We start from the raw sequence: 25,887 nt of genomic DNA, 5'->3' as shown, positions 1-25,887 counted from the left end.
GGTATTGAAATTATGTTTTTTGACTTGTTGTTTGTCTATTCATGGTGCAATCACATGTGCACAACATGTATTATTTATTGCTCTTTTTGTTTTTCATTGATTTACTTCTTTCGCTGTATGTAGAAATAGCGTTGTTGAAGTGGCAACTTGCTGCATTAGCTCTGTACTCATACCTTTAATGTCACAATGTTAATTAATGTTTCTCTTGTTTCATACCAAGATGGTGCCGCAGATGGCCTGCATGGTAATGTGCTCGCTCGTATTTGCTACGTTTTTCTTTGTTTCTTGCATTTAGCAGAGTGTACAGCACCAAGTCTAATTTCTTGCCTGTTACGTAAAGTACTTGGCCAACAAAACAGATTATGATTCATAACACCAGTGTTTGTACCTTTGGCAAAGACAGCTGTGTTTTTTAGCTCAGACTCGCAGTTTGCGGCCGATGGCGGCATCTCTGTTGACTATGTTCACTGGACTGTGTTAGTGCGAGTTAATGTAAAGAGATTGTATGAGTTGGATGACTGTAGTCTCCGTGTCCACAAACGGGAGTCATGTATGTAGGATTGCAAGTTTGTCACTTGAATTATTTATTTGTTGTTCATTATTCCCTGTGTGTGTTCCTGTACTTATATGTTCTGCATTGTTCGCTGTGCGATGTTGCTCCTTTTTGATATCAAGTTCATTTTAGTGTGGTGCTGGTTGTTGCTTCATTAGTAATAATAATAATAATGAGAAGCAAGAACCCATGAGTTAAATGATATTCTCTGCATTGAACTTGATGTGCTTCTGACCCTGTCTTGTTAACAAACAACCACATCAAAAGTAGTGTGCCACGTTACATAAAACGTCTCGCAAACAGTTATGTTACATACATAAGCTTAATTATTTAGATTACTCATCATATAACGCCGTTATTCAGAACAATGCATGTATAGCATGTTTAGTTATTTTTCGTCCTCTAGAGATGATACTTGTAAGAAACGTAGTTTTTTTTTGGTGGTTAGAATTGCTGACTCAGACAAAAGTGGCTTTGCCCTGTGGAGGGAGGTTAGTTGCGAGCAAGAATGGTACATTGCATTGAGGACGCGTTTGTTCACTTGATCATGTGAAAGTTGCAGGACACAGCTAGAATATTTCCTCAACATGCATTATTACAATATAAAGAATAATTAAAAGCTCTACCTGCGGACAAATGTATATCATTTATATTGTATATTGTCCATATTGTGCAACCATATTGGGTTAAATTGACCCAAACAGCAAAGAAACAGACAATACAAGTCTATTAAACTTGGAGAAGATGTATTTTTGTCAATGTCTGAAAAGACTTGAGAGGAAATGTGTCACTCACCATCAGACGACCATGTCTATGTCCACCGTCCATTTCCTCATTGTCTTTGTAGAATATAGAAAATCATTCAATACATAAGGTTATTAAACAGTTTGTTCAACATTTGGGCCAATAAGATAACATTAGTCAACAGTGTGATTGGGAAGAATGAATGTGTCAAGTAACCCACAAACCATAAAATGATGAAGACATGACAGAAAGAGTGAAGGAAATTAGTCAATTGTGATACCTAAAGTGCTGTCACTGGGATCATCTGGATCAGGTGTGTTGCTACGGAGACTGGCCATGTCGCCTCGCCTCCCCTGTCTATGTCTCCGTCTATACTGGAACTCAGCATAATCCTTCAAAACAAAAATAACAAACATTTAACCATAAATAGGTGACTGCTAAAAGTTCAGATTTATTTCAACAGAACAGCATGAATTATTACATATTCTTTTTTCAATAGAGAAGCACAAATAAAATACATTAGAACTACCGTGTGTGGAATTGACCATAACTAACCATGACTTTATTAAACCAAAGATACAACACAATTTATCATTAAAACTAGATGCTCAGAGTTGCTGCATTGACAGCACAGATAATGACTTAATAACATTACAAATGGGATAAAAATAGCTGCAAAAATTAATGTGGTTGTGAGCAACATAAACAGGTTAGCAATTCTCAGTCAGCAAACCTGTATCTTGTATCAGTATTACAAAATAATTTAACCATACACTAAAATGGTTACGATCATGAGATCAAAGTCCTCTCAGCCTGTATTTAAATGTGTTTATATTATTATATCCATTCATTTTCTTCCGCTTAGTTACAATATACTGTATATATTATAATTATAAGATCCATGAAGTGGACCTTTGTCTGACACTGCAAAGCAGTGTTTTTGAGCTTTTATTATTTAATTATTTCTATAATTACTGCAGTGAAGTAAATTTTGAGTATTCGGGTACTAAAATAGTAACTATTTTGAAAGTTCAGCATGGGTGTTGATACTTACTGTGAACTGGCTGATAGCCCAAGGTGCACACACTGTATTAAGGTTGGGAATTCATTCATATTGCAGAGTTTTAAATGTATGCTATATAATCATTTATAATGCTGGTATCAGCTGCAGTCATCAATTTGTTATAGTACAGTTTACAGTACATATATTTTATGTACGCAGTAAAACTGTATTCTGTTAAAAAACAACAACAACACAATATTCCAGGGGTTAGGTTTGAAGTGAGATTTGCACATGTTATGATTTTCATAATTAATAAAGAATGAAAAGGAAATGACAGAAAACCTAGCAGTAGTCCACTAGGCTAATGAAACATGTTATTTTTTAAATGTGAATACATTTGTCTGGCCGAGCAGTGTTTATGTGTTTAACCGTTGCTAAATAAGGGCCTAAATTTATTAAAATCCAAATACCACACACGCTTTACAGTGTGCTCAAACAAAAAGCGTGTACCGGTAGTATTAGTAAGTGTGTTGCGTGTGTAATTAAAAGTGGTGCAGACCTCCTTATTAAAATGAGAATTTTGCATCCATATGGGTCTTTTGCCACAGAGACACTTGATTGTATATTTTCTACACATTCATGTCATCATGCCTGTGTGTGATGTGTCTATAATCTGCAAAATATGTTCTAAACCACAAGACAACAGAAACATATGCACACTGACAATTGATTCTGTTAGCGAGGCTGTGGATCACATCAGAAAAAAATGTGTTCATTTGGGATGACTCAAATGCAAGAAAAAGCATGATGGAATGTCTTTTCATGAGGAGATATAATAATATATTTCCTAATTTTTTTTAAATAACTTTAAAAAAACAGACACCAAAACGCATTCATTGATTTTAATCAGCCCCTTTAAGTCATTCACCAGCTATAAAATTCTAAAATAAAGTTCTGAATAAACGATATGTCTAATTAAATTTTTTTTGTAGGTCCAAATATGTTGACACACACACATAAGACGGAGGATTCTCCATCCATTGTTTGTCTGTGCGGCACAAGCACCTCTTTTCTCACAGCCGTGTGGGTAGTAACTGTGTCAGATAGCACATCTTTCTGACAAATAAATTGCAAAATAGTGTTTGCAAAACAGTGATGAGATAAATCACATTGCACTTGCGTGCTGTTAGTATTTGCATGTTCTCCTCCCAATATTGTTGGTGCTCTGTTGATCAGCATATATTCTGCATATTAATGAAGACAGAGATGCAAAATGGATTGCACGCCCTATTCTGCTCACAACAGATGCAATCCACTTTGCACACATTTAGTAGATCTGCTTTGCAAATGCTATCAAGTTTGCACATTTGAGTACACGCTAACCTTTAGTAAATCCGGCCAGAAATATTAATTGCAAAGGCTTGTTAAATTGACACAAAGCAACCTCTGAGGTGTTGTCCTCGGTGTGCACATGGGAACACTTAACCGTGAGTCATTCTAGTTTATGTGCATATTGACAAGTGAAATTAAAGAGTCACTCCGAGTGACTAAAGGGAAACTGCACTTTGTTTGAAATTGTGGTTACCATTCACAATCCCTATGTAACACAAGAAAACATGTTTGTAAATAAACACTAGCAAGAGTCAGCTAATAATGCAGATACAATTGTTTCAAAGCGCTTTACATTGGGAAACCCATACATTCAAAATAGAGGGCTTCGATTTTTGGCTTAAGTATCCCACAGCAGCCACATTGAAAGGCTAATGCTATCATTCACCATAGCGCTACACAGGATATTTCCGAACTATTCCATGAAAAATAACATGGCACCGACTTTGACATGATATAAACATACTGTGAGTCATTAGATAAGAAATCCCCCCGTTATTATAAGGAGAAAACAGCCGTAATTGGAGGCAAGGATCCATACAAGATCGACAAGTCGGAGTGAAGCAGAGACCATGCGTGACATCTGCCCTGATGTCTCATACCCAGACTTTGTGAACAACTTAATTTTTCAAACCCGCCCATTTTACACCTTGAAGGACTTTAAAAATTATAACAGTCTAGAAAGCTACTACCAGTTTGTTTGTGGATGGGTTTTTGACGTTAAGGGTTTATCTGTACAAACCCCGTGGACTTCGTGTAGTCAAGCCAGGCTTCACCCAAGTTTGACACACTGGATGATTGAGGATAACCAATCTAATTTCATCTCAGCACAGTGTTAAAGTAGGGCAAGATTGGGAAAAATATGTTCACATGGCGCTTCACTTTGTGGAGGCTTCAGTCCAGATGAGATAAGTTTTATCTATCGTCTATGTTACTTCACCGAGCACATCAAGTTAATGTAGAATGGGGCACCCAGTTATTTATTTTAGATTAATTTCAATTTACGAAAAGTTTTTAAATACCTGTAATGAAATGATCCGGACAAATACAAAGTCATCAGAGCACGTCACATCTCGGTTGATATCAGCAATCCATACTCGCCTTAGCTGTTAACTCTTCTTCTTATCCGTTGTCCAGAAATACGCTTATTTTTTTTTTTCTTTGTCATGAAAAAAGGAGGTTTTTGTCATGAAAAAGGGAGGTTTTTGTGGTTGGTGCACCAATTGTAAGTCTATATTGTGTTTTTTATGTTGATTTAATAAAAAAAAAATAATAATAAATAAAAAAAATATACATATATATTTTTTTTTAATAAAAATTAATAAAAGATTATTCTGCGGCCCGGTACTAATCGGGCCGCGGCCCGGTGGTTGGGGACCACTGTTATAAATAATGCCTCTCACTTGTATAGTAGAAGGTTGTGGCCATAAACTGAGAATTTGGTCAACTCTAATATCCAACTTAGACCCAGAGATGGCGGGAAAGACATAAAAGGAGGCTCATTTGCGGCATGTTTTTTTTTAATACCTGTCTAAGGACTATGATAAAGTCTTCATCTAAACGGGAAGATATGCAAATCCTATCAGTCGGCATCCCACTGAGAGCACACATTGTACAGTAAGTGATTGCTTTATTATGTTTGTAGTTATTATTCCTTGTTAAGCACTTACCAATAGTGCTACTTGCTGGATCTGCTAATCACTCAAACTTATAATACCAGTAACTCAACCTCTTTATTTTTAGGCTCAAAAATATAAGGTTCTGGATCATCATTTGTCCCATAGTAGTGTTGTGGCTCTCAAGAAGGCGCTCATAATTAGTAGGCGTTGTTGTTATTGTTGCTGAACAAAGTAGCAAACATAGTGATACCCTGCCGTATGCTTAAAATGAGCACAACACGTAAATATTACATTATGAATATGTCTGTTACGACATTAAATATATACTAACAGCATGTTTATAAATCATTGACAGAGGTTTTTGGATGTTTTCACAACGCTTTATAAACAGAATATAGCGAATCCCATCAGCTCCACTGTTAGCTGACTTTTGTTTGCATTTATTTACAAGTTAGAATGCGTAAAAAAAGAAAAAACATGCGTTTTTGTCTCAAAAGAGGATTGTGAATAATCAGTAGAATTCCCAAAAAAGTGCAGTTTCCTTTTAAATTAATCAACAAAAAATGTTCAGTCACGGCAATACATTACATGGCTTTTATTGTGCAGTAGGGATCATTTTGTCCATTTCGCAACCCATTCTGATGGCTTTGTTTTGTTGAAGTGAAGTTTTGTGCAGAGTTCCTAATGATACATTCAAAGTGCTAAAACAAATAGCAGATGGCTTCACACACCTCGTTCATTTTAACACGGATGTTTACACATTGTTTTCAGTTTCTCATCCTAACATTTGATATTTTTTTCATTGGCTACAGAAGCAAACAAAATAATATTGATTACCTCAGGTGACGCAAAGCCCAAATACTCCCAGTCCCACGTTCCTCCAGCAAAACTGCAATTGAGTAAGAATTAAATGTTTGAGTAAGTACTGGGGCAACAATATATCCAGCGTCTCACTGTGAGAGCTTTGCTGCTTTAAGTTACCTCCGTCTTGGGGCTTCAGGAGAGTCATTGGGGGCCACTCCTCTTGCTACTGAGGCCAGGAACTCTTGTCTCTTTTGCTGTACCAAACAGGCTGCACGAATCATCTTATGACGTGGAGTCCGCAAGTAAGGCCGGTTGACCTTTTGTGCAAGGTCTTCAGTTACCATCTCTAGGTCCGTCTGGGGGAACAAGAAACAAAGGTTGGGACATTTTCTGAAAAACACAGCAACTGTTTGATTTTACAAATTAAATTGTAGCTACAAAATAATTCTTAAGAATAAAAATACATTTAGAAGAAAACAATGTGAATTGATTTTGAGTAATCAGAGGAAAAACTTTATTAACCATTAATTGATTTTAAAATTATTAGAGAAAAAAAACGGCCAATTTTTTTTACCCATTCATTTTACAGTATTGATTAACATGTGTCCAAATTGTACAGTAAATATACGCTGTGCTTAAAATGCATCATGAATTATATAATTACATGTTTAACTACATGCAAGGTGTAAATGTTCTGTTTTTGCATTGCGCATTTTTATGGTACTTACGGTTTAGCCACTCTTTTAGTGTAGTTACGGTACCTCCCAGCATGCATTGCTCTATGCGCGGGCTGCGGTTGTAGGTCGTTTAATGTAAACGGCGGTGGCCAGTTTGTTATTGTGTTCCTTGAATTTACACTGAGTAAAATATACTTCTACCAAGAAGAAAATTGTCGTCATTCAATTAACAAAAGGTGCATGTCTATCTCAGGTACTTTGTTAGTTTGGAAAGCTCACACCGCTAATGACTTATATAAAAAGCTTTGAACATTACCGGTAATCTTTTTTTTAGTAAGTGCGACTAAAACCTGCATGAGCTCATAGATCTCCTTCTTTGTGCTTTTGGGCTCCAAGAAGAATCCGTAAGGATAAGAGCACTTGAGGATGCGGCGAGTCTTTAGTAGTTCCAGGACCGCATCTTCAATAAATGTAGTGTCAGGTGGCCCTCCTTCCCCTATGAAAGAGTCAGACATCAAATATCACCTTTGCTTTTTTTTGCAAAATTTCCATACAGTGTCCTGTCACACCAGGCTTCTTTAAAGGCCTGAAAAGTAAGAACTTTATATGCACAAAAAAAAAAAAAATCACACCTCAGTGACTAATACATAATAATTACAATGAAATACAATCTTTGCAGCAAATGTGAATCGTGAAGACGTTAGAACAAAATAAAAATGTTATCATATATTTATAACAAAGAAACAAAGTCTACTTATATTTAGACAAACTGATTGGTATCTTTAACAGGTTGTCACCTATATGTACAGTTGTCAGGACAGTGTAATTACTGCCAGTCAAAATAAACAGTTGCAAATGTCAAAATGTCGGCTAAATGATAACTACAACCACTCATATCGTTTTGTAGTTCTAAAAGCTCAAGATAAGGCAACTTAATTAAGATCAAGAATGTTCAAACTTACTTCCACGCAAGGCCCGACTGAGTTGTTCCATTTTCTCTTTGGCTGTTTTTAACAGACGCTGCTCCAGCTATGTTGAGGAAGACAGTAGTTGTTGTATTATCTGAGCGTATAAGTCAGCAATGTACTATACATGAGACAAAGCAGGAGCATACTGTAAGCTAGCATCACACGTGTTCATGTATCAGAATATTGTACTGTATGCGCAGCATACAATGTTCCGGTCTGCAAGACCGGATTGTACCTGATAGCTGTGTTCATGGTTCTTGAAGCGTGTGTAGTAGTGCATGAAGCGGTCCAGTTCCTGAAAGCTCTTGTGTTTCTTCTCTGCCTGCAAATCAAAATTATATATGATTCAAACATTTGATGGATTTATTAGTTAAATAGTATTTTTTAATTTGTACCCATATTAGGAATAGTTCATTTTTATCTGAATATTTTGTGTACATACTTCTTCAGTCATCTCCTTTGACTGCTCCTCCACCTGATTAATTACTTCATAGCGGGTGCAGCGATAGTAGCCTCCTGTGGACGAGCTGTGCTTTTTCCACTCTTCCAGACAGATCCAACAGAAGTCATACTTACACTACGGGGAAAATATGGAAATGTTAAAATTTAAGAAATGTCGGCTTACCTGTATCTCTGACATTTAAACTACCAGTTTATTGAAATATATGCTGAAAACAAATTGAGTTTCTTGTGAGCGTGTCCCTGTGTTTTAATTACATTAATGCCAAAAGACGCCGTCAATATTGTGTAAGCATGCACTTGGAAAGCTAAGAACAATTTAAAGATTCATTCTACATTCTTGGAAAACAATCAAAATTAAACTTAAACTTTGTCAAAGCGTATTTTCCTGTGCTGTCAAAAGCCAATCTCTCTGGACAATTGTCTCAACTTCAAAATGAATTCCTTAAAGCATTCCACCACTACTGGCACTCAAGGCTACATTGGAAATCAGAAACTCAATCGGGCATTGTAGAACAACAAAACATTGCAGCCACTTCAATGCAGAGCCTATTTGAAGGTAAAGGATCCATCCATGTTCTAACACTACAAGCACTTAGAATGAAAATTTAGCCAGAGCATCAAAATACTCTTCGTAAATGACACTTAACAGAAGAAAATTAAAAATACAAGGTTGGGGGGGTGTATGCGTAAGACAAAGGTGGCATGGAAAGGAGTGACACAATTAAAACAAGCAAGAGACGCCATTTGAGGAGAGGAGACATCAGTGAAAGAAAAAGTAATCTTCCTTAGCAACACATTTCTTTGTTTCCAAGCAACACATGAGAAGCTATTTCTTACTCAGTAATAACAGGTGAAGAGACTGAGCTGTCCATGGCCTCTGAGCTCTGGACGGCAGCACTATTTCTACTGAATTAATCTCAATCTCGGTCAGTCATCTTGAACCAGGATGACACAATGACAAGAGACAAAAGTGGCCTGGCTGCATGACTGCACTGAGGTCCATTCATGGCTTGGCTTCCAGCAACAAAGATAGAAACACATATCACTGTGCCAATAGGATTCTGTGTGTTCGCTGGTCTCACATTTCCTCTACTACTGACTAAAGTGTATTTTCTCTCAGTTACTTCTGTATTACTTCTTATATCCATATCAGGAAGACACAAAGCCTTTGAGTAACATACCGTATTTTTCGGACTATAAGTCGCGTTTTTTGTAGTTTGGCCTGGGGTGAGACTTGGCCAAACTATAAAAAATAAAAATAAAATAAAAATAAAAAATGTTTTTTTTTTGTAGGTTTGGACGTGTCTTACCATCATCCACTGGACTGTGGAGAAGACTGCGATTTACAGTCCGAAAAATACGGTAAATGTGATGGTGTCCCTGCTTTTTGACTTTTAGTACAAGATAATGAAAGGACCATTTTTTTAACAAAAGGCATTGGATAGGCTTAAATGCAATTATAATAAAAGCATATCTAAAGTAAAGTATATGAAAAGCAACCCATCAAGTATCAATGCAGCCTATTTTATTTAAGGTTATGCAAGCCTATTCCAGTTGACCTGTAGAGAAAGGCAAAGTTTGAAAGCACACCTGTCAGTTACAGGGCTGAATTAAAAATAATGGTGTAAAGAAAACTGCCAATTATGACGTATAATTACAAGTACAACTTGTCATTCATAGAATTCATTGCATATTTTTTATTTTAAAAACTGCGTAAACAAATATTATGCAAAGAGTACTAAAGAGTACTGTTTTTTAAATATATATATATATATGTATATATATATATATATATATATATATATTTAAAAAACAGCCGGGCCCCCGCCAAATTATTTTAACCCAATGCGGCCCCCGGGTCAAAATGTTTGGGGACCCCTGATTTAAAGGATCTAAGATTGTGTTTTCTTTTGGTGTTAGGCCATTTTTAGTACTCTTTGTATAATATTTGTTTACGCAGTTTTTAAAATAAAAAATATGCAATTAATGCAGTAGTCTAAAGGATTCGAGATAAAGGCATGGATTAATTTCTCGAGATCATGTCCTGATAGAAGCGGTTTCACTTTCGCTATGTGGCGTAATTGATAAAAGGTTTTTTGAACGACGCTGCTGATTTGTTTTTCGAATTTAAAATCTGAGTCGAACTTTACCCCCAGGTTTGTGACACAGTCGCTGAGTTACGGGGTCTGAATGCCGAGGTCAACATTGGGGGAGGAAGAGCGACTTGGACCGAAACACATAACTTCTGTTTTGTTTTCATTTAGGCTCAGGAAGTTAGCTGAAAGCCAGGCTTTGATGCCGTGCAGGCAGTCAATGAGACGTTGAACCGTGTTATTTTGTGCCATGGGAAAATAGATCTGGCAATCATCGGCATAAGAATTAAATGCATTACCGTACTTCCTAAAAATAGAACCAAGATTGGGGCAAGGATAGAGCCCTGGGGGACCCCATGTGGTAAAGGAGCTGTGGAAGACATAAAACTGTCTATTTTTATACAGAAACTCCTGTCGGTTAGGTACGACTGGTACCAGTTGAGGGCGGCGCCCTTAATACCCACACAGTTCTCAAGACGAGTGATTAAGGTAGGGTGGTCGACGGTGTCGAACGCAGCAGACAGATCTAAAAGCACCAGGACAACATATTTACCAAAATCAGTTGACAGGAGGATATCGTTAAAAACTTTTAGAAGCGCTGACTCTGTGCTGTGGAGGGCTTTAAAACCGCACTGGAACAGCTCAGTGATACCATTATCCTTTAAGAAGGGCAACAACTGACTGTAGACAACCTTCTCTAATATTTTGGAAATGAATGGAAGATTAGAGATAGGTCTAAGGTTAGAGAGGAGAGAGGGGTCGAGGCTTGGTTTTTTTAAGTAAAGGTCGTACCACTGCATGTTTAAACTGTACTGGAACTATTCCAGAAGAGAGGCTACTATTGATAATGTTAAGGACACTTGATCCAATAGTAGCAAGTACCTCCTTAAACAGGTGAGGTGGGAGGGCATCTGCAGGAGAACCAGAGGGCTTCATATGACTAATTGTGTCATTTAAAAAAAGAAAAGAACACCGGCTCAAACTGATGGAAAACAGAAGAGAAATGCAGAGGAACAGAAGGGTCATATGAAGGCTGGGATAAACTGGCTCTAGTTGACACAATTTTGTCAGTGAAAAAATGGAGACAATTTTCACAGAATTCAAAAGAAGCATCAAAACCAACAGATTTGGGAGCATCAATGACAGTGTTAATAGTTTTGAACAGAACGCTGTGGTTGTTACAGTTAGAAGATATAATCTGAGATAGATATACATTCATCTCTGCTTTTAAAATTATCTGAAAGGAAAGCAGGCTTTCTTAAAAATGGCAAAGGACACATGCAGCCTGTCTTTTTTCAATTTTCTCTCTGCTATCCGACACTTACGCCTGGCAGCACGAGTGACGTCATTCAACCAGGGCCGAGACGTGGCTTTAGAGCGGCGGAATTTGAAAGGAGCGATCGTGTCCAGTATTTGTAAACAAATAAGAGTTGAACTCAGAAACCAACTCTTCAGTATTCAGACATACAGGGGCTGCAGAATAATCTTCACAAAGGGTCGAAAAAAATGGAGAAGAACAGAGCAGCAGACGAAGAATTAAATATGCGAGAGCGTTGGGGCGTAGCGCACAATTTAACCGGACACTGAGTGGGAATATCAAAAAGTATCGGCAAATGATCAGAGAACACAGCGTCACAAATGTCCAAATTAAAAACACACACACCATACGAGAGCACTAAATTGAGTGTATTCCCGGGTTCATGTGTGGAAACACACACAGACTGTACAAAGTTAAAAGAGTCAATTACATTCAGGAAGCCCCTGGAAAGCGACTCGTCTGGACAGCAGGTGTGAATACTAAAATCACCCACTATAAGGACACGATCATATTTGGGCAGGATTTCAGCCAGAAATTAAGAAAAGTCAGTTATAAAGTCTTTGTGGTACTTGGGTGGTCGATAGACGACGGCACACAGGACGACATCAGAGAGACCCAGTTCCAACATGCACAGTTTGAAGGTTGAAAAGGAGGACTGCAGGCGGATCTGATTGCATTTAAAGTCTTTTTTAAAAACGACTGCTAATCCTCCTCCTTTTCGACCGGACGACCGCGGAGAATTAAAGTAGGAACACTCCGGAGGCAGAAGTTCATTAAGAGGGGCGGACTCACCGGCTCTCAGCCATGTTTCCGTCACACAGAGGAAGTCAAGTCCGCGGGAAGTGAAGAAATCCTTCAGGATAAACGTTTTGTTTGTCAAAGATCTTGCATTCACAAGACCGAACCTGGCGGGGGCCAGCACGTCCAAGGGCGCAGCTAATCCAGGTGGGGCCCGACACACAGCCCGCAGGTGGCGGGAATCCACCTTGCACCTCCTAGGGCAGGGACAGCAGGAGCGACGGCGGCAAGCCACAACTTCCAAACCAACGATACGAACAAGCAAGGAACCGATGGGATCGAACAAGCGTGGGTGCAGGAGGAGAACGGATACCACACCATTCCTCCCTCGGGAAGCCACGGGAAGCCGGGCCAGGAGTGCCCTAACTTTCACCAGCTGGCCACCACGTTTACCACGGCGCCGGGGGAGAGTAGCCACGAAGCGGGAAAGGAAGACAGGAATCCGGCCAAGTGAAAAAGCAGACTGGGTGGTCGAAAAACCAACGTCGAAGTTGATCATATCAGTCGGAGAGGGGCAAAGATCCAACAGTGTTTGGCGGTCATACACAAGCAGTGAGCTTGTGTATGATGCAAACAACACAAAAACGAACAGAGCTGACAGCGAGAGACGGCAGGCCAAAGCACATACTGGCTCCATCTTGGAAGGGGGCGTCGCCCCATATATATATTAGGGCTGTGAATCTTTGGGTGTCCCACGATTCGATTCAATATCGATTCTTGGGGTCACGATTCGATAATATATCGATTTTTTTCGATTCGATTCGATTCTCGATTCAAAAACGATATTTTTCCCATTCAAAATGATTCTGTATTCATTCAATACATAGGATTTCAGCAGGATCTACCCCAGTCTGCTGACATGCTAGCAGAGTAGATTTTAAAAAAAAAAAGCTTTTATAATTGTAAAGGACAATGTTTTATCAACTGATTGCAATAATGTAAATTTGTTTTAACTATTAAACAAAGCAAAAATATGACGTATTTTATCTTTGTGAAAACATTGGATACAGTGTGTTGTCAAGCTTATGAGATGCGATGCAAGTGTAAGCCACTGTGACACTATGGTTCTTTTTTAATATTTTTATAAATGTCTAATGATAATGTCAGTGAGGGATTTTTAATCACTGCTATGCTGAAATTATAATTAAAATTGATACTGTTGTTGATAATATTCATTTTTGTTTCATTACTTTTGGTTTGTTCAGTGTCGTGTTTGTCTCCTCTCAATTGCTCTGTTTATTGCAGTTCTGAGTGTTGCTGGGTCAGGCTTGGTTTTGGAATTGGATTGCATTGTTATGGTATTGCTGTGTAGTGGTTTGATGGATTTATTAAAAAAAAATTAATAAAATACAAATCGATTTTTAAAAAATAAGAATCGATTCTGAATCGCACAACGTAAACGATTCGATTCGATTTTTTCCCACACCCCTAATATATATGATATCACGTCATCGATTGGAAAATGCATTTTTAGACAATGTGATTTGCCTGAGCAGCTAGGAGATTCTGAGAGTATCAAGCAACAAGTGGTAGGAAATGGATTAGAAAGGACAGGTTTAAAAAAAACACTTTTTTTTTTGTTTGTTTTTTTTACTTGGGACTTCCTGCGGGGCAGATCTCGAACACTGGCCGTCCGAATTCGGCCCGTGGGCCGTAGTTTGGGGACCACTGCCTTAAAGTAACAATTCATACATATCATTGTACAACTATTAAAACTACAAACCCCGTTTCCATATGAGTTGGGAAATTGTGTTAGATGTAAATATAAACGGAAACGGATTTGCAAATCATTTTCAACCCATATTCAGTTGAATATGCTACAAACACAACATATTTGATGTTCAAACTAATAAAGACTTTTTTTTCTGCAAATAATCATTAACTTTAGAATTTGATGCCAGCAACACGTGACAAAGAAGTTGGGAAAGGTGGCAATAAAAACTGATAAAGTTGAGGAATTCTCATCAAACACTTATATGGAACATCCCACAGGTGTGCAGGCCAATCGGGAACAGGTGGGTGCTATGATTGGGTATAAAAGCACCTTCCATGAAACGCTAAGTAATTCACAAACAAGGATGAGGCAAGGGTCACCAATTTATATGCAAATTGTCGAACAGTTTTAGAACAACATTTCTCAACAAGATATTGCAAGGAATTTAGGGAATTTACCATCTACGGTCCGTAAAATCATCAAAACGTTCAGAGAATCTGGAGAAATCACTGCACGTAAGCGATGATATCACGGACCTTCATTCCCTCAGGCGGTACTGCATCAAAAAGCGACCAGTGTGTAAAGCATATCACCACATGGGCTCAGGAACACTTCTGAAAACCACTGTCAGTAACTACAGTTTGTCGCTACGTCTGTAAGTGCAAGTTAAAACTACTATGCAAAGCCAAAGCCATTTATCAACGACACCCAGAAAGGCCGCCGGCTTTGCTGGGCCCGAGCTCAGCTAAGATGGACTGATGCAATGTGGAAAAGTGTTCTGTGGTCTGACGAGCCCTGATTTCGAATTGTTTTTTTGAAACGGTGAACGTCGTGTCCTCCGGACCAAAGAGAAAAAGAACCATCAGGACTGTTGTAGGTGCAAAGTTGAAAAGCCAGCATCTGTGATGGTATGGGGGTGCATTAGTGCCCAAGGCATGGGTAACTTACACATCTGTGAAGGCACCATTAATGCTGCAAGGTACATACAGGTTTTGGAGCTACATATGTTGCCATCCAAGCAACGTTATCATGGACGCCCTTGCTTATTTCAGCAAGACAATGTCAAGTCACTTGTTACAACAGCGTGGCTTCATAATAAGAGAGTGCGGGTACTAGACTGGCTTGCCTGTAGTCAAAACCTAGACCCCGGACTGTTGAACAACTTAAGCTGTACATAAAACAAGAATGGGAAATAATTCCACCTAAAAAGCTTCAAAAATGTGTCTCCTTAGTTCCGAAATGTTTATTGAGTGTTGTTAAAAGAAAAGGTGATGAAACACAGTGGTGAACATGCCCTTTCCCAACTACTTTGGGACGTATTGCAGCCATGAAATTCTAAGTTAATAATTATTTGCAAAAAAAAAAACAAAGTTTATGAGTTTGAACATCAAATATCTTGTCTTTGTAGTGCATTCAACTGAATATGGGTTGAAAATTATTTGCAAATCATTGTATTCCGTTAATATTTTCATCTAACGCAATTTCCCAACTCATATGGAAACGGGGTTTGTAAAACAACAGCAGTGAAATTCCTAGTGGACCAAAATGTGGGATATAGCAGGCCTTAATTGTGCAGAGACAACAAGCTCCAACTTGTATCCTTTGTATGACACCTTGCTCTGTCTCGCTTGCTCAACACCTTTCACACATTTTGAACTGTAATGTCCACTGTATCTTACCATAATACCTACATCAACATTGGCCAGAACATAAAACTTGACAGTAAAACCCAAATGCAACAACATTATTCAAAAACATTTTAAAGGTACAACTAAAACAAATTATTATTCAGCCAAAAGGGGACTCTTTACTTTATTTGAATAATATTAAAAAGTATATATTACAAGCTTAGAGTAATTATAAGGCACACTTTATTTATAATTATTACATATGTGTGAATAATTTGATAACATACTATTTTATACTGCTTTAATACAGTGAAGTATATGTAACTGTTTAATTGCAGTTATAGTGGACGGATCTGTGTGGTAATAAGATTTGGACACAGTGTATTTTGGGTAATGGCAGTCAGGTATGGTGGAGTGGAGTCACACAGTTGTTTGACTTTACTCCTATTATAACACACTTGCTTTATTTCCGCTATACAAGCGATGATATTACAGACCGTTGATCCGTCAGGCGGTACTGGATCAAAAACCGACATCAGTGTGTAAAGGATATCACCACAAGGGCTCAGGAACACTTCATAAAACCACCGTCAGTAACTACAGTTGGTCGCTACATCTTTAAGTGCAAGTTAAAACTCTACTATGCAAAGCAAAAGCCATTTATCAACAACACCAAGGAACGCCGCCGGCTTCGCTGGGCCCGAGCTCCTCTGAGATGGACTGATACAAAGTGGAAAGGTGTTCTGTGGTCTGACGAGTCCACATTTCAAATTATATTTGGAAAGTGTGGACGTTGTGTCCTCGGAACAAAGAGGAAAATAACCATCCGGATTCTTATAGGCGCGAAGTTCAAAAGACAGCATCTGTGATGGTATGGGGGTGTATTAGTGCCCAAGGCATGGGTAACTGACACATCTGTGAAGGCAGCATTAATGCTGAATGGTCCATACAGGTTTTGGAGCAACTTATGTTGTCATCCAAGCCAGGTTATCATGGACGCCCCTGCTTATTTCAGCAAGACAACGCCAAGCCACGTGTTACAACAGCATGGTTTCGTAGTAAAAGAGTGCGGGTACTTTGCTGGCCCGCCTGCAGTCCAGACCTGTCTCCCATCAAAAATTTGTGGCGTATTATTAAGCGTAAAATATGACAGCGGAGACCCCGGACTGTTGAACGACTGAAGCTCTACGTAAAACAAGAATGGGAAAGAATTCCACTTTCAAAGCATCAACAATTAGTTTCCTCAGTTCCCAAACGTTTATTGAGTGTTGTTAAAAGAAACGGTGATATAACAAGTGGTGAACATGCCCTTTCCCAACTACTTTGGCACGTGTTGCAGCCATGAAATTCTAAGTTAATTATTAATTGCAAAAAAAAATAAAGTTTATGAGTTTAAACATCAAATATCTTGTCTATGTAGTACATTCAACTGAATATAGGTTGAAAGGGATTTGCAAATCATTGTATTCCGTTTATATTTACATCTAACACAATTTCCCAACTCATATGGAAACGGGGTTTGTAAATACCTAAACATAAGCATAATACTCCGAACCAAGACAAAAAAGGTGTGTGTCTGAAGATGTGTGTGGGGTCTCAGTTCAACTTACCTTTGCACACTGCATGTGGTTGCAACCCTCATTTTTCTGGATTGGAGATTTGCAATTGGCACAGGGTTTCGAGTTGGTGAGCAACCACAAACAGTTGGCTGCATCCTCATAAGCTTCACCCACACCAGCCACTTGAACAACAGAAGAACAAATAGAAACACGAGTCAATGAAAATTGCTGCAATGAAATCCAAAGCCTCCAGTATACAGTATTTGACGATAGCTTAACAGTTATTACACATTAATAGCACATTGCACATCTAGAATAGAAACATCTCTGATGCGTTGAAAGCCACAATGGAAAGATAAACAAGACACAAAATGGAAATTGGATAAAAAACTGAATGTAGGTTTTGTTTTGACAGACTATTTTAAATAATCTTAGACATCATTCTCAAAAGCACTTGTTTGTTTTCACAGAAAGCCTTTTTTTCATTTACAGTTTATTGTACCCATAACAATGGCAGAGTTTTCCTCTCCTACATTGGTGTAGTCTATAATCACGATAGATTTAAAATACCAGTATAATGTAGGGTTGTCTTAATACAAATATGTTGGTACCACTACAGGTACCAAATATTAATCAATACTTTTCACAGTAAAGAGAATCACAAAAAATAATAATTTTTGGCTTCATTTTAACAAAAAATGCCATAATCTAGGATCAAGTTAGAATAGAATAGAACACTTTATTGTCATTATGTTTTATGATTAATGGTTGCCACTCTTGGTTTGTGCTTTAAGACAAATGCAATCATTTGTAAATACTTAACAATTCTAAGGCTGAAACTACAGATAAGACATGTAGCAGGTAAAACACACAGTTTTAAAGATAATACACAAATTGTAGCAATTTGTTACAAAACTCTGTCATTTCACAAGCATTAGATTACGATATGTGGGCGGTTTTACTAATATTTGGCATCAGGCCAAGCAGCTGTGTACATGTCTACAAAACTGTATTTGCACAACTGGGGAGCTAGTTAACAATATTACCTGTCTATCTGATTGCTTGTTATATAATTGATTAGCAAAGATTGTAATACTTTAATCATGCCACCTTTGGCGAGGCATGTTTTAAAGCACCGCTTGCAGTGTGGCCCGACCTTGTTTAAAGCATAATCGTTATCGATAGTTTTGAGGCCCAAATACCTTCATATTGCGCTTTACGCACCCTTTTTATTAACCAGTAAAATTGCCTTTATTTGCCATTTTTCTTCTTCTCCACACCGTTTCTCCTCGTGTGCTATGTAAGTGTGTTTGCGCTGACACACTTAAAATGCTCCTCCGCTCTGTATGTCGCTGCTGTTTTAAATTCATTAGTGCCGACCGCTGTACTTTTAGTACTGGTAAAGCGTACAACACTGGTATAATTGAAAAACAAGCTGCCTCTATATTGGAGCAATTATCATGTATATCTGATTCATAACACCAAAATACTTACAAAGTTTGCAAGTAAATAGATATGATCAAAATAGTATGAATCTCACTGAGATTTCCAAGCCATTTTGAGAGGGAATGAGCAGGCCAGTCACGTGATCTGTGACGTCACCAGGAGGACCAGTTTCCTTTGCCGGCGACAACACTACTACGGTAACCATGCAGACTTCATGAGAGACAACAAACACTACTATGAGACAAATGATAATCCAGAACCTTATATTTTTGAGCCTTACTATAAAGAGGATGATATACAAGTTTGAGAAGCTGTGTGCTAAACAGAGCCAGCTTCAATTAACGAAAAAGCAGGATGCAGCAATATTGCTAAGTGCTAAATACAAAAAAACAGTTATCAACTTTATAAAATGATCACTTACTGCAGTGGTCCTCAAACTTTTTTTGTCATTCCCCACTTTGGACAAGGGGGAGTTTTCAAGCCCCACCTGCCCCCATCGCCCCAACAGAAGCTTAACATTTTCAAATTTATTGAACATCAAGTAACATCAAGTTGTATACATTTAAACTCAATAACATACAATAAAATCAAGTTCAATAATAAATAAAATAACTGTGCAGCTGTGGTATAACTTGCATCAAGTTCAATAATAAATCAAATAACTTGCATCAAGTTCAATAATAAATAAAACAAAAGTGTTATAACTTGCATCAAGTTCAATAATAAATAAAAACAAGTGTTATAACTGGCATAAAGTTCAATAATAAATCAAATAAAAGTGTTATAACTTGCATCAAGTTCAATTATAAATCAAATAACTTGCATCAAGTTCAATAATAAATAAAATAAAAGTGCCACTTTGCAATCTTTGCAAAAAAAAAGGAGGAGCTATGCATTTGCAAATCCTCGCACAGTGACTCGCCATTCACAAAGCGGGCGTATGCGATGAACAGGCAGCCTTTATTGCTGTCAGTAGCTTGGTCCACTTGTAAAACAAAACGACTTTCTTTTAATTTGTCTACGAGTTATTCCTCAAGATCCCTTGCAATGCCGCATATACGTCTCGCAACTGTGTCGTTTGACAGTGGGACAGCTTTTAATTTTACAGTGTGTATAGAAAATGAAAGCATTGTAAAAAAAAAAATCTAATAATATAATTAAAGAAAAAAATGTAAATTGAAATTTACTCCTGTTCCTGGCGCCCCACCTGTCGTGTCTCTATTCCCCACACTTTGAGAAACGCTGACTTACTGTATCATGTTTTCTCTCACTGGGATGTTTTTATCTTCCCGTTCAGATGAAGAATTAATTATAATCCACACTAAGGGTTAAAAAAAAGTTCCAGCAGACTCTCGCACTTCTGTTTTGTAGTCTTGCTCTTCATCTCCCGATAAAAGTGGAGTGTCACAGATAAGCAAATTCTCCGTTAACAGTTAAATCCTCCTGTTGCCCATGTGAGAGGTATTGTTTATAATCTCAAATTAACTTTCACCATCTGAGACAAGATCTGCACTGCAGCAGTACCACAGCCAGTGGTATAGGCTGGATAGCTCTTATCAATGCGCCCCTAAAAAGTATGTCTGCATTAGCGCTTATAATAACAATACAGATCATATTTGGTTAACATTCAAGTAAAAACATATAAATTAAATATTTTTGGTAGGTTTTGGGTGGTTATTTAGAGGGCTTCGTAGGAGAAATAAAGGAGTCCCGGTTGACTCAATTGTTAATGGACTTATTTATTTACGATTTTTAATGCAATAAAAAAAGAAAACATGGGTTATTGTCTCACATAGGGATTGTGAATGATAAAAACAGCACATCTATTTCCAATTTTTGCATATTTCTAGTATCACTGAGGCTTCACGGTGGAGGAGGGGTTAGTGCATCTGCCTCACAATAGGAAGGTCCTGAGTAGTCAATCCCGGACTCAGGATTTTTCTGTGTGGAGTTTGCATGTTCTCCCCGTGAATGCGTGGGTTCCCTCTGGGTAATCCGGCTTCCTCCCACTTCCAAAGACATGCACCTGGGGATAGGTTGATTGGCAACACTAAATGGTCCCTAGTGTGTAAATGTGAGTGTGAATGTTGTCTGTCTATCTGTGTTGGCCCTGGGATGAGGTCGCGACTTGTCCAGGGTGTACACCGCCTTCCGCCCGATTGTAGCTGAGATACGCACCCCAAAGAGAATAAGCGGTAGAAATGGATGGATGGATAGTATCACTGATCTGCTGATGTAGAAAGACTGCAGAGGACTTTCCCTTGTGATGTCATCCAACTACGGAAATTGCCAAATATATTGAAAGTGGAATATTCAAAATAGCCGTCTGAAATTAGGGCATTTTGTGGATGTTTAGATGGTATGTTCACATACTTTGCGGATTGTAAATGCAATTGGGCATGGATACAATGAAAAACGATTCAGCATATTAGGTCAACATGTTTGTTCCATTGTACCGGTACTTTAAGTAGTCTAGAGTGTCCGCCCTGAGATCGGTTGGTTGGGAGTTCAAACCCCGGCTGAGTCATACCAAAGACTATAAAAATGGGACTCATTACCTCCCTGCTTGGCACTCAGCATCAAGGGTTGTAATTGGGGGTTCAATCACCAAAAATGATTCCCAGGCGCGACCACCACTGCTGCTCACTGCTCCCCTCACCTCCCGGGGAGTGATCAAGGGTGATAGGTCAAATGCAGTGAATAATTTCGCCACACCTCATGTGTGTGTGACAATCACTGGTACTTTAACTTTAACTTATCTGTTAGTTAAAACGGCATACAACACTTTTGAGTCCATACAATATACACAAACCCCACATGTCAAAACCATCTTCTACAAAAAAAAAATAAAGGTGCCACATGTAATCATTTCCTGTCAAGTTATCATTAAATGGCCCTGATGTGTCAAAAGGCATTAATAAATCATGTTCTTTTCGAATACGTTTATAACAAATAACTGTAGTTCAGCCGGGATATGCTAATTTCAAAGTTAGATTTAAAGCTCAGAAATCTTATCGTTTTCATTTCGATTTCCCACCCTCCACCGTTTGACCAATTACAAAGTCTGTGAGTGTGTCACATCTTTGTTGCCAGTTACGCACCGCCACCTTTGTCTTTGTCTCGCTACTGCCACTACTAAACATGTCAGTAAATCTTAAACGGCGTTGTTACGATTCTCAACTTATTCATGACAAAGCCAGGAAAAAAACAAGGATTTGTATTGAGGATGCCTTTGTAAGATGGAGACGATTTAAAACGGAGATTTTTTTCATCTGACGCCAAACTTGCTAGTTTCCTCCTTGATAGGTAAGTAAGGTCTTTGCGTTTTCTTATTACTTGCAATAATTGTAAATGTACGTTTTGTGTGGAAACTATATTGTCCAAGTCTATGATCTTATCTAAAAAAGCGAGTATATTCGTGTAATGAATGCTTACCATGCCAGCCCGGTCGACATGTAGGCTAATGGGAAAAATATATGCTCAATATATTGGCTCAATGTAAAGCACTACATGTAATGATTTCATTACTACTTTTGTCTGTTGACATGGTAGTAGGCTATATTTTTTATGCATTACATGTTTTTGCCTTTGATTGATTGATTGAAACTTTTATTTGTAGGTTGCACAGTACAGTACATATTTCGTACAATTGACCACTAAATGGTAACACCCGTAGAAGTTTTTCAACTTGTTTAAGTCGGGGTCCACGTTAATCCTTTCATGGTACCAATATATACTATCAGCATAATACAGTCATCACACAAGTTAATCATCAGAGTATTTACATTAAATGATTTACATTATTTACAACTAACCTCGGTTGGCTCATAGAATCGCACTGCACTGAAAGATGGTGATGTGCGTACATGGAAAAGAATGCAGTGAGTCAGGTTGGATGCAATACGGAGTTATGCTGAACGAAATGTGGCGGTAATTTTACTGTTGGCCTTAGCTTGCCATCAAAGCAGGCCTATGCGATATATAATCCATCCATCCATTTTCTGCCGCTTGTCCCTTTTGGCGATGCGGGGGGTGCTGGAGCCTCTATCTCAGCTGCATTCGGGCGGAATATATAATAAATTATTAAATATAATTATTTTGATGGTGGTCCCTGCGGTCAAACTATACATTTTAACAGGGTAATGCCAACAATCTGTCCCAACGGAAATATTGCTGGGTAACTTTACAAATACGAATGGCTAATCGACATCAGTAAAATGTGGCATAATTACTGAGTAAACCATCTTGAAAGAAGCATAAACAAGAGAAACCTACAGCGTAGGTCTCGTTGATTGCCATTTGAAGTTCCTTGGGGTAGGTTTCGGATTCGGCTGCATATCTGGCACCCTCAGTCATGGAGAGTGGGAGGGGACTACAGAATTTTGACCGTGATTGCAGAACTTTTTCTGGCCACATTACTACAAATGGCTCCTTTAAATACCAGCAATACTCACATTCTTCAGGTTTCATCTCACTGACTTTCTGTAGCCACAACTTCCAGATGTCACAGTCACAGGGCTCATGGGCTTCACCTTGACACTCCCTGGAATACAAACTAGTATCATGCTTAACATAAAGAAACTATCTTTTTAAGGCTCAATTCTAGTAAGTCTGCTGGAAAATTAGGGATGTTTCGATCTGCTCCCGATTCTGATACCAATTATCCATGAGGGAAATCGGCCAATGCCAATACCGATCACTTGTATTAACTGTATTTTTTTCAATATATTTATGGTGAGTGCTATTGACAATTTAACAATATCAACACAATATTTAACCTAATTCCTTTTTATGTGGGACATACAATTGTTTGAGTGAAGCAAAGTCAATGATATACAATAAAGAAAAGCAAAAACTACTATCTAGTACTTTTTAATCCTTCAGTTTTTGCCTTTAATTTATATGTCTGGAATTATTCCCTGGGTTCTATTAGCATGCCTGCTCCTGAGTATTTCTCAGTGTTTAACATGTTTAGTTAGCCTGGTTCTCCGGTGACAATTATACTTGATAATGATATTTAAGATATTAAGAAACTTATATTTAGTTTAGGGGAGTGTTTGTACATTGTGTATGGAGAAATATTAGTTTCTAGCCGCTCGTCAGCCAGAGTGTATCAGTGTTTGTGATTAAAAGGCTTTAATCGACAATGGCCAATCACATGCTTTTTCCTCAAAAATCAATATTGAAAATGTTTGCCAGGTTAGAATAAGAGTTTTTCCACAATGACAGAGTAACATTTAAAACACATTTGTAATTGCCTGTTGTGCACATGTAAAACCTCGTTTCCATATGAGTTGGGAAATTGTGTTAAATGTAAATATAAAAGGAATACAATTATTTGCAAATAATTTTCAACCCATATTCAGTTGAATATGCTACAAAGACAATATATATTTTATGTTCAAACTGATAAACTTTTTCTTTTTTTTTGCAAATGATCATTGACTTTAGAATTTGATGCCAGCAACATGTGACAAAGAAGTTGGGAAAAGTTTGATTGATATTTTTATTAGAAGATTGCACCGTACAGTACATATTCCGTACAATTGACCACTAAATGGTAACACCCGAATAAGTTTTTCAACTTGTTTAAGTCGGGGTCCACGTTGGTGGTAATAAATACTAATAAAGTTGAGGAATGCTCATCAAACACTTAGATGGAACATCCTGCAGGTGTGCAGGCTAATTGGGAACAGTTGGGTACCATGATTGGGTATAAAAGCACCTTCCATGAAAATGCTAAGTAATTCACAAACAAGGATGGGGTGAGGGTCACTACTTTGTAAGCAAATTCTCGAACAGTTTTAGAACAACATTTCTCAACGAGCTATTGCAAGGAATTTAGGGATTTTACCATCTACGGTCCGTAAAATCATCAAAAAGTTCAGAGAATCTGGAGTAATCACTGCACGTAAGCGATATTACGGACTTTTGATCCCTCAGGCGGTACTGCATCAAAAACCGACATCAGTGTGTAAAGGATATCACCACAAGGGCTCAGGAACACTTCATAAAACCACTGTCAGTAACTACAGTTGGTCGCTATATCTGTAAGTGCAAGTTAAAACTCTACTATGCAAAGCCAAACCCATTTATCAACAATATCCTGAAACGCCGCCGGCTTGGTTGGGCCCGAACTCACCTAAGATGGACTGATGCAATGCAGAAAGGTGTTCCGTGGTGTGATGAGTCCACATTTCAAATTATATTTGGAAATAGAGGACGTGGTGTCCTCCAGAACATAAAGGGAAAATATCGATTCGGATTGTGAGAGGTGCAAAGTTCAAAAGACAGCATCTGTGATGGTATGAGGGTGTATTAGTGCCCAAGACAAGGCTAACTTACACATCTGTGAAGGCACCATTAATGTTGAAAGGTCCAAACAGGTTTTGGAGCAACATATGTTGTCATCCAAGTAATGTTATCATGGACGCCCCTGCTTATTTCAGCAAGACAAGTGTTACAACAGCGTGGCTTTTCAAAAAAAGAGTGCGGGTACTTTCCTGGCCCGCCTGCAGTCCAGACATGTCTCTCATCGAAAATGTGTGGCGCATTATGAAGCGTAAAATATGATAGCGGAGACCCCGGACTGTTGAACGACTGAAGCTCTACATAAAACAAGAATGGGAAAGAATTCCACTTTCAAAGCTTCAACAATTAGTTTCCTCAGTTCCCAAACGTTTATTGAGTGTTGTTAAAAGAAACGGTGATGTAACACAGTGGTGGACATGTCCTTTCCCAACAACTTTGGCACGTGTTGCAGCCATGAAATTCTAAGTTAATTATTATTTGCAAAAAAAAAAATTAAGTTTATGAGTTTGAACATCAAATATGTTGTCTTTGTAGTGCATTCAACTCAATATGGGTTGAAAAGGATTTGCAAATCATTGTATTCCGTTTATATTTACATCTAACACAATTTCCCAACTCATATGGAAACGGGGTTTGTATATTCAATTGCTTCAATATGTTGGTTTTGTAGGCCATCCATCCATCCATCCATTTTCTACCGCTTGTCCCTTTTTTGAGGTCGCGGGGGGTGCTGGAGCCTTTCTCAGCTGCATTTGGGCGGAAGGCAGGGTACACCCTGGACAAGTCGCCAACTCATCGCA

General features: G+C 38.2%; 1 protein-coding gene across 1 annotated transcript in view; it reads right to left on the bottom strand.

The window, feature by feature from the left end:
- The window catches only part of LOC133562238 (ankyrin repeat and IBR domain-containing protein 1-like), a 49,573-nt gene that overhangs the window by 7,026 nt on the left and 16,660 nt on the right, over nt 1–25,887 (bottom strand). Inside the window, exons 10-19 of the mRNA XM_061916242.1 lie at nt 23,230–23,318; nt 17,381–17,511; nt 8,200–8,334; nt 7,993–8,079; nt 7,752–7,818; nt 7,140–7,285; nt 6,290–6,468; nt 6,146–6,197; nt 1,578–1,689; nt 1,349–1,392 (exon numbers count right to left, since the gene is read on the bottom strand). Of these exons, the coding sequence (XP_061772226.1) occupies nt 1,349–1,392; nt 1,578–1,689; nt 6,146–6,197; nt 6,290–6,468; nt 7,140–7,285; nt 7,752–7,818; nt 7,993–8,079; nt 8,200–8,334; nt 17,381–17,511; nt 23,230–23,318 (1,042 nt within the window). The remainder of the gene's footprint in view (nt 1–1,348; nt 1,393–1,577; nt 1,690–6,145; nt 6,198–6,289; nt 6,469–7,139; nt 7,286–7,751; nt 7,819–7,992; nt 8,080–8,199; nt 8,335–17,380; nt 17,512–23,229; nt 23,319–25,887) is intronic.

The sequence above is a fragment of the Nerophis ophidion genome, linkage group LG11 (assembly GCF_033978795.1).
Source record: "Nerophis ophidion isolate RoL-2023_Sa linkage group LG11, RoL_Noph_v1.0, whole genome shotgun sequence".
NCBI classification, from domain to species: Eukaryota; Metazoa; Chordata; class Actinopteri; order Syngnathiformes; family Syngnathidae; genus Nerophis; species Nerophis ophidion.
This window is presented reverse-complemented; position numbering and strand designations above follow the sequence as displayed.